At 42.4% G+C, this 12,806-nt stretch overlaps 1 protein-coding gene across 27 annotated transcripts in view; it reads left to right on the forward strand.

The window, feature by feature from the left end:
• The window catches only part of MAGI1 (membrane associated guanylate kinase, WW and PDZ domain containing 1), a 329,749-nt gene that overhangs the window by 276,172 nt on the left and 40,771 nt on the right, over positions 1-12,806 (forward strand). For all 27 annotated transcript variants that reach the window (XM_088171296.1, XM_088171298.1, XM_088171299.1 and 24 more), the window contains one exon: positions 1,336-1,956. In XM_088171296.1, the coding sequence (XP_088027422.1) occupies positions 1,336-1,956 (621 nt within the window). The remainder of the gene's footprint in view (positions 1-1,335; positions 1,957-12,806) is intronic.

The raw sequence follows: 12,806 nt of genomic DNA on the forward strand, positions 1-12,806 counted from the left end.
ACATTGAGGAATATATTCAGAATTTTGGAAAAGGACACTTCACAGGCTGGAATTCCATCTCAGTGTCAAAATACCCAGGTGGGACACTGCCAGCTCCTCTCCCCACACTGATCTGAGGAGAGGAGCCAGCAGTTGTGGGATTCCACATCAGGCTATGGGTTCCTGCTCCCCACTGTGGCAATGGGTGATGGATTTTTGTAGGGCTGCACCATGTGTTTGTGTCTCTGCCATGCTGCTTGCCCCTTTCCAAAGCTACTCCCCAGGAATGGGCAGAGCAGTGGGCTAATCTGCATTTCCCTGTGTGGAGGCATCAAGGGCAAATTCATTATGCCAGAGATCATGTCCACCACAATTTAGTGGCAAAATATGAAATATGGTTTAGTGGTGAAGACAGTGGTGCTGGGTTAAAAGTTTGATTCAATGATCCTGGAGGAATTTTTCCGCCTTGATTCTATGAAATTTTCTTAGGCTTCATCTGAGGTCACAACTCCTCATTTTCAGTTCAAGCACCACAGCACTTAACATCCCTGTTTTACAGGCCCAGTGTTAATAAAATTGCTCATAACTTAATCGATATCTGGATTTCAGGCTGAAGTATGAGACATGACATGTGGCACTCACTGTGTTTGAGCAGTTGGTATTTGAGAGCCTTCTGTTACAACTCCCATGTGCTCTCAATTTTGTTTCTATCATATGTCAACGTGTAACAGTGAGAGCCGGACTTCAAAAATAGCTGTGAAACGGGACATATACCATCATCTAAATTCTTTTTTTTTTTTTTTGCATGAGCCAATTCCATTTTTACCTTCAAAAACATTTATGTACATAAAGGTAAAAACTCCACAGAATTTTTGCTTGCCTAAGTGTCACCACTCCTTTTTCTTGTGCTGAAATGCTGCTGTTGCCTGTGAGTGGTACCTGTGGATGCTGCAGATCTGCTCTCAGGCTCTAGTCCTCACCTTCCTGCAGTGCACAAATGTGGATGCTGGTGAGAGCCAGGGAAAACAGCAGTTTGAGTTTTCCCAAGCTACTCAAAGGAAAACAGAAGGGAAAGAACTAGTAACAAAGTTTAGCACCTGGTGTTGTGGACAGGAGGAGTGCATGAGGAACGTGATAAAAGCATGTTTACAAGAGGTGTTGCCTTCTTTGGACCAACGAGCTTATTCTGTCCTTGGTTCAGCAAACCACTCTATAAAAATGTGCCTAGTCCTGCAACAAATCGCTTCTTCTGCTTTCTGGATGAATCCTGTGTTGCTGTATTTTTTTGCTGCTCCCTAGCTTTACGGTGACACACAAAATTTATTTTCTTGGTCTGTGTGTGTGTGTCTGCTGCAGGGGACGTCATAGTGAGCGTGAATGACACCTGTGTGCTGGGGCACACTCACGCCCAAGTGGTGAAAATCTTCCAGTCCATCCCCATCGGTGCCAGCGTGGACCTGGAGCTGTGCCGGGGCTACCCCCTGCCCTTTGACCCCGACGACCCCAACACGAGCCTGGTCACGTCCGTGGCAATTTTGGACAAAGAGCCCATCATTGTGAACGGGCAGGAGAACTACGACTCGCCAGCCAGCCACAGCAGTAAAACAGGGAAAGTGAATGGCACAAAGGAGGCGAGGCCCAGCAGCCCGGCTGAGGTCTCCTCCAATGGACCCCACGGCTACCCCAACGACACGGTGTCCTTGGCTTCCTCAATAGCCACACAGCCTGAACTCATCACTGTGCACATAGTGAAAGGGCCCATGGGCTTTGGGTTTACTATAGCAGACAGCCCCGGTGGGGGCGGCCAAAGAGTGAAACAAATCGTGGACAGCCCCCGGTGCCGCGGGCTGAAGGAGGGAGACCTCATCGTGGAAGTCAACAAGAAGAATGTGCAGAGCCTCACTCACAACCAGGTGGTGGATATGCTGATTGAATGTCCTAAGGGAAGCGAGGTCACGTTGCTGGTGCAGCGAGGAGGTAAGTCTTCAAAACGGCTTTCAAGCACCTCTTCTTGAAATTAAAACAGTGAAAAAAATGCATGTCACGGAAGATCTGCTCTGCTAAGCTTCTCTCTAGAAATGTTTTTTTTCTCCTGAGGTGTAGGAATTGCCCGAAGTTGGCAGTTGTCAGGTCACATAGATGGTTAAAATTATTTCTTGTGTGTTGCTGCAGTGTGGGGGATGCTCAGGTTCCCACGTGCACACAGAGCTGGTAAGGGGCAGGAGGGTGGTGTGGTTACACGTGTGCTTACACCTTTGCTTACATAACAAACCCTGCTCTCATGCTCAGAAAACTTGAGTGTTTTAAATAGAACATGGACATTACTTGAGCTATTCTGAGGTATGTAAAAGGCTGGTAATATGTTCTGTAATTATCAGTGTTCAAAATGAGATGTTTAATGACTCTTCCTTGGGGAAGGATTATACCTGGGATACATTTGGGAGCATAGGAGAGAATTTAAATTTCTGGAAGTTGTAAGCAATTGCCATGTGACTTCTGCACATTTGTTTGTTATGCCATTGGGAGCTGAGCTCATTTTTTTTGGTAGCATTACTGAGGCCACCAGCAAGTACAAAACCCATCCCACAGGCAGCCCACATGGAGCACGGTTGGCCTGTCAGTGGTCATTCCATCCACAGGGACTCTTTCCCTGCACATAGGAAGTGTAAAGTAACCTGAGGTAGCTCCCCTTTAGCCTGTGGATTGAGATTACTGGGATAGGATCAAGCTCACAGACAAAATCCAAGTCAGCTGTTGAGTGCAAAATCAAGAGCAGAGGGGTCAGCTCTCCCTCCCTCCCTGGCTTTGGCAGTGGGGCTCTCAGAGGGACCAAAGTCTGTCCCCACTGTGACAGCACACAGCCCCCAGGCAGCTCTGCTGGGGAGTGTGTGCTATAAAAGTACTTTCCTGGTGACTTTTCTAAAGTGTTTTGATTGTAGTAAACATCAAAAGCCAGTCCATTTTAACGAGGGACAAGTTGTTTCCTGGATTCACAAGTCTGGTTTGTTGTTTTCCAAGACCTATTTCAAGGCATTGAATACATTGATTCTGCAATTAATAGCAGCTCTGGAGAAAGCACTGCCTCTCCTATAGTCCTTTCTTTCCAAGTGCTTACTATGTTTTTGTATTTTGATAGTAAATTAGAGAGTAGAGAACAGAATATATTAAGAATTCTCCAATTTTCGAAGTGTGAGTTCCTTAAAGACTTTCAGTACTAGAGAGATTTAAAAAATGCATTTCATTCTCATGATTAATATATGTATTATGGAGAAAATATGGTTGGAAGAAAAATAGCAGCTATTATTAATCCTCCAGGAGAGTGCATATATATCTGGTAACACCATATATTAATTATTTGAATTGTGCCTGACATTTAATAATCCTCCTAGAGCCTTGAAGGCATAATGAAAAGTTTTGATGAGGAAATAAAAGCCTAGTTTTAATAAAATAGTAAATAGTTCCCTGGTAATCTTGTTGAATCTTTTTTTTTTTTTTAATTTAATCAAGATGCTAACTACATTTGCTATCACCTTCCTAGATAAGGTACCATGTCAGTCTCCTTGAACTGCCTCTCTCCCTCCTTCAAGGTCCTCACATTTCCATCTCACTTGAAGTTTCGATTTCATGTTCTTGTGGTACAGAACTTAGAGATCCTGGCAGCCCTGGTCCACAGTTAATCACTGAAACAAGGTTCTCCTCACATCCAGAGGAAAGCTGGACCAAAAGGCACTCAGGCTATGGCAGAGAGGCCAAGCAGAGTATGCACAGTAGTAGCCTCAGAACCAAAACTGGTCAGGTTTGTTTAAGGTTTCTAAGGTGATGCTGGGGGAGGAGAGGCTGGACGTGCCCCAGCCATGGGCACTCACAGCCCAGAAATCCAGCTGTGTCCTGGGCTGCAGCCAAAGCACCTGGGCAGCAGGTGAGGAGGGGGCTCTGCCCTCTGCTCCATCCTTGTGAGACCCCACCTGGAGCACTGCATCCAGCTGGGGGAGCCCAGCACTGGAACCACAGGGACCTGTGGGAGCAAGTGCAGAGACCACCAAGCTGATCAGAGGGATGAGGATATGAGCAGCTGTGAGTTGGCTGAGAGTTGGGTTTGCTCAACATGAAATGAGAAAGCTTCAGGGAAACCTTACAGCACCTTCTTGTACATAAAGGGACCTACAAGAATGACTTTTCACAAGAGCATGTAGAGACAGGACAGGGGAATGGCTTTAAACTGAACATAGGTAGGTTTAGATTGGATACTGGGAAGAAATGGTTCTCTGTGAGGGTGGTGAGGCCCTGGCACAGGTTGCCCAGAGTAGGTGTGGCTGCCCCATCCCTGGAAGTGTCCAAGGCCAGTTTGGATGGGGTTTGGAGAACCCTGGGGTAATGGAAGGTGTCCTGTGCCCAAGCAGGGTGGTTGGAACTAGATGATCTTTAAGGTCCTTTACAACCTAAACTATTTTTAAAAAACAAAAGGTAGGACTGGCTAAAATCCACCTGGCACTCTGTGCTGCTGCACTTGGGCCCTTTCCCCTGTAATTTACCTCGTGTCACCCCTGCCAAGTCCCTCCTCAGCAGCACCATCCGCAGACAAGGCGCCGCTATTTATTTTGGTCCGATTGCAGAAATGTATTTGGCTCGGGTGTCTGATAAGCTCCTTCAGGGCTTTTGAAGCTGTTCTTCAGCTTCCCTGTCACTTGTCCTTTCCTCCTCCTCCCTCTGGTGTCCAGTGAGGAAAGTGCTCAGATGCTGTCAGCATTCCTCCTCAATCCAGCCCAACGCTTGCATTCAGTCCCACCGTGCAGGAGGCGTCCCTGCAACACTAAGGCTTGTACTCAAGAGCTGTCGAAGGGATTTTCAGAAGTGATTACTAATCAAGCAGAAAAATATCAGAAAGAGATGTGTAATATACGGGAAATGCTCTGCCTGCTCCAAGCTGCTGGTGCACTCCCAACAAGGAGGGATAATTGTTGAAATGCAAACCCAGAGCTGCAGAGAACAGCCTGTAAAATATTTACTGGGAAGCGTGTTCAGCTGAAGTGCTGGCTTATGGGAGAGGGTGAATCCTGCTGCTGCCTTTGAATGAGGAAGACAAGGATGGTTTCAGGAGGGATGGAGCTGAAATGCCCCCTCTGTGTGCTTTTGTGCCATCTAGAATCATTTGCAGGTTTGGGCTAGAAGGATAAATACTTCAATACAAAGTCTGATCACAGAGAATTTGCTTTCCAGAGGCCTCATAGAAAGCTTACCTTGTCTATGTTCTGGTTTAATTTTTTGTTTTCTTCTCCCTCCTTCACTCTGTAGGATCAATCATATTGCTCTTGTTTTCCTGTTTCACCTGTATGTGGATAAAACTGGATAAAAGTCACTGATCTTGAGGGGTTCAGAAAGAGTTCAGCCCTCCACGGTGCAGAGGGTTGATTGGGCTGATTGGCAAAGCTGCTTTTGCTTAGCAAAACGAAGGGACAGAGGGGACAAAATAATTATTGTCTCTATTAGGCAAGAGAGATAGAAGGTACTTAAATGAAGGAATTGGCTGAACAACTGTGTGTTGTTTGGCTGTGAGTAATTTAAACTGGAAATGAGAAGAGAGTGCCAAGCCATTAGAGCCTGTAAGTCAAACTGGAGGAGGCATGAAGGCTTTACTGCCTGAAGGTGAAGCTCAGCACGTTTGAAGGGGACAGGACATGGTGCCTGCACCACCAGTGCAATGTTTGATAACCCAGCAGGACCCTTTGAGAGCTCTGCACCTGAAAGCAAACCAGTGCTGCTGCTACAAAATGCAGAATTAAGCATATGTTTTTGTCCCTGCCCTGGAAATTGTGATTACATACTTTAGTTATTTTAAAGAATTACTGTTAATGCAGCCACAAAAGGTACAACTTTATTTTGAATGTATGTAGCTGAAAAGGTTCTTTTAACCTTATACTTACCAAGTACATAAAGTACTTTCCCAAAAAAAATTTAAAAAGCAAGGAAACAAGGTAATATTATTTGCCACTTGAAATCCATTAGTCATTGCAGCCTTGCCTAGGCACTGTAATCAACTGAAATAAGCAATTCTAAAATACCTCTCCATTCTGCACAGACTCTATTTATAATAAAAGAAACATTTTGTCAGAATAATTTCCCTGCTTCCCAAGGGACTTTTGTTCTGGAAGCTGTGTCTGTGTTGGGACAGGTGGGGGGGCTGTGTCAGAACAGGTTATTCTGCAAAACTACTGTGCTGTATTTTTTGGAATCACTAAGATCTAATATTTGTTTCAGTGAAAACTTCCATATATTTTATATTTTGTGAATTGCCTCTGATTAAAGAGGATTATTTTTTTTCCTTTTTTTACTCCGTTTTCAGGTTAACCAAAATATATGTGTTTATTTTGTGTTCAATTCCAAGAGTTACACGGAGCAGTGTTCATGCAGGTTTGAACAGACAAATTACCTTCAAAGCTCTCACAGTTAGTGCTTAGTTGCATCTTTATTCACTGGAAGGTCAAAAATAGCATAAACCTTGAGCCTGATCTACGTAATCCCCAGGAAGATGTGTTCCCACTTTGCTCCAGATCAAAGTGGAGGCACACAGGTGAAATGTCACTCACATGTCATGTGCAAATCAATGCCATTTTTAATTGTTCTCCCCAGTGCCAAATTCATGTTAAACTGGGAATCTTCTGAAAAAGATATATGTGCTAGATAGACACACAGATTCACACCAGAGTGTCAAAACTGAATGTGTTTTATGGGAAGAAGAATCAATGCAACCTTGATTCTTGTCTAAATGGCCATCAGTGGGTACCTGAGTCTTACCTGCATGTGAAAGCCCATTGTCCAGTGCAATGAAAGGTGTTTATGGGCAGCAGTGAGGGTGGTGGAAATGGGGACAGGTCTGTTCCAATAGTCCTGCTCATTTGGTCCTCAAGTCAGTAAGTTTAAGAAGTTCCTTGTGACACACGTTACTACAACAAAAATTTGCAACAATGGAGAAAAATTACAAAGCTCTAATGAAATAAATGTATGAAGTATCCCTAGCTATGTGGACCTTCCCTGGCTGGAATTCCCACCTGGAAATGAAGTTTCCTCTTCCTTTCTTTAGCTGGGACTGGATCACTGAGTGGTAAGAGAAAAAAACAAAACAAAAAACAAAAGAAACCAAAAAAAAAAAAAAAAGGAGAGAGAGGGGTTGGAATTAGAGCTCCTTTTCATTTGCTATCCCTAATGATGTAAAACCATGGTATAATTAGAGCTGCAATCAGCTATTCAGTGAAGACTTGAACTCTTTTGAACCAGCCACTCACTGCTGTTTACCCTTTAGGCTTGCAGTGAAAAGTGAGTTGCAAGTCATGCCACTTAAGCATCGAGCTGCCAGAAAATTTCAAACTGTCTTAGCAGCTGCTGAAATAGAGAGGAACTGAGTCCAAACTGCCTTTGGGACAAAAATCACAACCTGGGAGTCATCTGATGGTTACCACAGAGCACGTTTGCCAGTGCCAAAGCTTGTGGAACGGGAAGAAAAGTTCCCCATTTCCAGCAGTGTTTTCAGCTCAAGTACAGAGGGAGCAGAGCTTTGTACTGAGGTCTTTGTGCCGTGTTTGTATCTAGGGACTCCCTGGACCCCATCTGGCCGAGCTCAGAGCTGCTGGTGCCAAACATCATTCATGTGCCACCTTCAGGGTCGGTTTTCTTGTGGCAGCTCCTTTCCTGGACCCCCAGAACAGGTGCAGATCTAATTCCTTTCTGCCCCCTGGTGTGCTCAGTTGACTTCTAAACTTTTTAAAAATCCCATTTCCAATCACCTCTTTTCTCCTTGTCTTACCTTCTGTCCATCACCACCAGCTACCAAAGCTCCTGGTACTTTCTGCTCAGGTATCTTCTACCAAACCTGTTTGTTGAATCTTTCCATTTGTCACTCAGTAGAGGTTGTTTTGAGCTCTATGCTGAAGAATGCCTGATATTGTAGTACAAATAATACCAGACACATAGGCACCCCTCATGTTTAGCAAATCATATTTAGGAAATCAGAATTGTAGGATGCTTAAAGAAATACATGCCCATGTGTAAGGCTAAGATTTATTTTTCAAGTTCATTACTTTATATTCCAGGGTCATTGCTTTGTAATTCCAGAGTCATGGATTTCCTGGTTTAACGTGGAATGTCATTAGGCATTTAAAAATCTGTCTTCAATTGTTTCCTCTTGTTTATTTTTGTTACTGCTTCCTTTAAAGAGCTTTGCCTGGCAAGAAGGGAATCAGATTAGTAAAGCTGATTTACAAACAGTTTACAAACTGTATTAGAAATGAGATGTTTTTAAAAGTTTTGCATTGTGCCTTTTTGCCCTTTTCTGGAAACAGACCATCCTAGTAAAAAGGCACTGTTAAAATTCAGGTGCAGGGAAGGAGCAGGACTGGGGGAACCTTTAGCTGGGAGTAGCTGAATCTTCTTTTTTCTAAACAACCAAGTCACTCTGTTATTCTCTTTTCTCTGTTGACTAGAATTATATTCTAAGGCCAAAAGAAGCTGTTTAGATTTAAAGAAAGTTTAAAGCAAGTTTGGCATAACATTTACTATTCTCTCGCAGCCTTATTCTGATTAGGCACTAGTGTATCAAGGAGCAGATAGGAAAATCAGTTGAAGTCGGGTAAAGATGAAATAAAGGAAATGTTATAAGTTTAGGTATTTTTAATAAGAAGTTTCAAGTTCATACCCCTCATTAGAATTGCTTATGTGCACATGTTTCAATCCAGTGTGTGAGTTAATTTTCCTGCAGCAGCTCCAGAGTGTTAGATACGCCTTTTTGGGACAATGCTGTGTATTGTTATGCAGCACCATACACTGATCACTGTAATTGGTTTTGTAAAGCAAGCAAGCAGAAACTTGTTTTCTCTTTGTGATAAAAATAAGCCGAACTTAACATTTGAAATCAGGTCGTCTTATAAATAATGTAGTATGCTGGGATTACTGTGGTGTTTTTTCTCCTTCAAAGTGCTTTACAGGTGTTAATCTTAGTGACATTAGTCGTTTGTTCTTGATGTTCTCAATTTGTGAGGTTTGGGATGAGTTTGCTTACCAAAAACACAAAGGGGGAGGTTTTTGGTGATGCTCCATGGCAAAGCTCCCATTAGACTCCAGGAGGCAGCAGGGTTTCACACAGCTACAGCCACTAAGGGTAATTGTTGGTAGCTTGCTCAGACACCAAATAGTTTAATGTATGTTACTAATGCTCATATAAATAATGCATTTGCAGGAACTAATTAATTAACACTGCCAGGTCCTGCTGGAGATTTTCCACACAAGCCGTCCAGTTTGAAATAGTAATTGACAAACATAAATATCAAAAAGCCCATGTGTGCAAAAAATCCTACCTTAAGCTTTCAAAATTCCAGATATAAAAATACCACATTAGAGTTCCTTCTGTTTTTCGCTTGTTTGCTTTTTTTATTTCAAGCTTCTAGCATTCATATCCAATTTCCTTTCCTAAACCATGGGAGGCCAAGGAACTCCAAACAAAGCACATTGTCCTATGGACACTTGATTCTGAAACAAACAGCTTTGTGATATTGCAATTCTGATAATGAAGGAGACTCAGCATTGCTGGGGTATGAGCATTTTAATTGCCTGCAGAATTTCCAGCTATTGCTGGTGTGATACATGTGAATTGCTGACACTAATCTGTTAGGCATTCGAGGCCCAAGTGTTTTCCCCTCAGCTACCCTTCATTAACTCCATTTGCACTGATTCTCTCCCAGAAATGAGTAAGCAAATGAAGAGATGCCTTTGAAATCCGCTTTTTGGGTCAGCATCAGTTTTACATGAGCTACCCTGCATTTTTGTGGCAGCATGGCCTATCTATGCTACAGCTTGTGTCCCCCAGATATATGTGTCATCTGAGCTCCAGAGTTGCTTGGAAGTGTAAAATAGGATAAAACAGTTGCTGATTCATTATTTGGCATTTTGTTACACATTTTGTATTTTTTTTCAAGGGTTGATATAATCTTCTAAAGTTTTTTTGCTATTTCTTGGAGGATGGTCTAAGGCCAGGAGGAAACCTGTACTTTAATTGCTAAGGAGGTGAACAATTGTCATGTTTGGAATAGGGAAATAATGTCAGATTTGTGTAGTCCTGCGTGCTGACAGCACAATAGTGGTGGTGTGCACGTTACACGCATGGCTGCCTTTCTGTGGCAGGGAATCTGGATCTGCTTTAGCATCAGTAAGAAAACCAAAGCATTTGCTGAATGCTGGAAGAAAAAACATGGCTGAAATCTCCTCATCAGGATGTTTTATTGCCTGAACCATCCTATCTTGCAGAAAGCAGTAGGCTCTGATATAAGAACAAAACAGGAGATTGCTTATCAAATGAAGGATGAGAGCTCTGAAACTCTTCCTAAAGGGTTTTTTTCCCCCCTCCTTAGCTTGAGGTTTTGAAAGTTCATGGGGGTTTTTTTTCACCTTATGTTGATTTGGTTTTGGTATTAAATGCTGAAGTGGTCTAAGTGGAGCAGCTTAAACCCACACAGTGTTGTTTTATATCAAATGTGATGTGATGTAACACAAGGTGGCACAGCAGAACCTAATACTGTGCATTAGATAAGGCAGATTTAGCTGGAGATGTGCCTCCCACATCTTCATGGGGATTTGCACGGCAGGAAATGGAGCAGACTTGGAGGTGTGCAGCAAGGAGGGTTTCCTTCCATTCAGCTTTTCCTCCTACCCCTGCATACTGCCTGGGTGGCATTTTGGTGTGCAAGTAAATAATGAGTTTTATCAGCCACACTGCAGGTAGGTGCAGTAGCTGCTGCCTTGATTTGGCATTATAATAACCAGCTATAACAGAAGTAATGAGGTGTCAGAAATCCAAGAAAGGTCTTTGTTTATCACTGTAATTAAATACATTTGGAGAGTCATTAAAAGCAATAGCAGGTGGGCAAAACTGAGGAAGAAGGATGACTTCGTAATGGACTAGTCAATGGTTTTATTCTGAAATGGATTGCTTTTAAATATCTGTCTCCATGTCTCTAAGTCTCTCCATTCTGAATTTATTTTCCCATTCTGCATTGGGATTTTATATTTATTCATTTTAATGTTTATTTTTATCTCGTTCAGATAGTTATTTTTGGGATGGTGATAGTAATTAGATTATACCAGCTTTAAGACTGAGTTAACCTGTACCTTTTGTGCCAGCAGACCTGCAGTGCACCATAAGTTGGGCTTAAGAATTTGGCAGGGCTTCTAGGCCAGACAGACTTGGTAGAGGAGGAGGAGGCTGAGCTTCAAGGAGGGGACACACCTGGCTGAGGATGCTGGGGCAGGTCAGGACCCTGAGGCTGGGAGCACATTAAGGTGATGTTGGTAGGGGTGTGCAGGTAAATATCAGTCCTCAGAAGTTTTCTTTCCATGTTCCAGGATTCGTTTCTGAGATGTACAGCTTACATCCTTGAAAGTATATCTAGTTATATTTAGTTATCTATTTTAATAGATAACTATTTTCAAACTAATAAAGTTGTGTTTTGTGAAAACATCCATACAACCATGTCCTCTAATAAAGCTTTTTAGTGTGCCTTGTGTGTTTGTGCACTCCCCAGCTCTGAATCTGCCTGAGCATTCTGTAAATGGTAGCTTTTTATTAGGGGATGTTATATATTAATAGCAACATCCAACTAATGCCAAGAGCCTCTGTGCAAGCTGCTCCCCAGATATGAAACACGAGAATCTGCCATAAACCACCCAGTCTGAGCACATGGATTTACACCTTGTAGCAGTGCTGTGGTAAGTCTGAAGGCAAACACTCTCACTGAGCAGGATAAATACAGATGTGACTGTAGCAAAATATGATTTTTCCTCTCCAGTGTCCTCTATCCTAAGCTTGGGGTTGGCCTGGAGGTGCTGCTGCCCTTTGGCACCTCCATGGTCGTGCCCTGGGGAGAGGAGCCATGGAACTGGGCATCTTCAAAACTGCAACATGTCCCCAAAATAGTGAGAAATAAAGCTTGTAAGTCCTGGGGTTTGTGGGCTTCTGGAAAAGGATAGCTGCCCTCATGGATAGCCACACATGTATGCTTATGTATATGAAAAAGAGATACATAATACTGTGTGTACACACTCCCTGTCTGTGTAAGAAGAATGTGGTGGTCTGTAATTACTTTCCAATTCTAGTGTTTAGCTTCTGGAATTTGTGAGATTTCAGAAATGTAATGTCTATGTACATATTTGTTTAAATATCAACAAAGGTTTTCATCTAAGCATATGACTCTGACAGCTTGAGCTTTATGATAAGCACTTCATTTAATGAGCTTCAAAATAAAAATACAAGAACTGCTGACATGCTTTCAACCATAGGCTAGATGGGTAATTGTCACACTAATTCTCCATCTCCTTATTATCTTACTGTCTTGGAATTATCTTATATATATGTTACTGCATAGTTAAATTTATCTTTTCATAGTAATTAAATAGCACTTTATTAGCCTATATCTTTTTTATCACTTCTAAAATCAATTCTCATTTGAGATGCTGAAAATATGACTGAGACTTTAATGGCGAGGAATTGTTCAGCATCCCAACCAAAAATGAGTATTTGAGTCTAATAAAATTTAGCATCTTTAGAGCGTCTAGAACTGAAATTCTTCCTAATGGCAATAATGTTCTATGCCTCATTATGCTTTTCGTCAGTGACAGTGGGTTAATAATGCCCAAGATGATCTCTTCAAAACATTGCTTTCTTGGCATTAGAATTGAACATTAGCCTTAGGAATGTAGCATTTTTCACTGCATTTGGTAGTTACCAAAGTTGAATTATGGCAGGGCTATATTACTGCAGTGTAAATTATTCTCTTGCTTAAAGCTTG

This window comes from Sturnus vulgaris, chromosome 11 (assembly GCF_052056855.1).
Source record: "Sturnus vulgaris isolate bStuVul1 chromosome 11, bStuVul1.hap1, whole genome shotgun sequence".
NCBI classification, from domain to species: Eukaryota; Metazoa; Chordata; class Aves; order Passeriformes; family Sturnidae; genus Sturnus; species Sturnus vulgaris.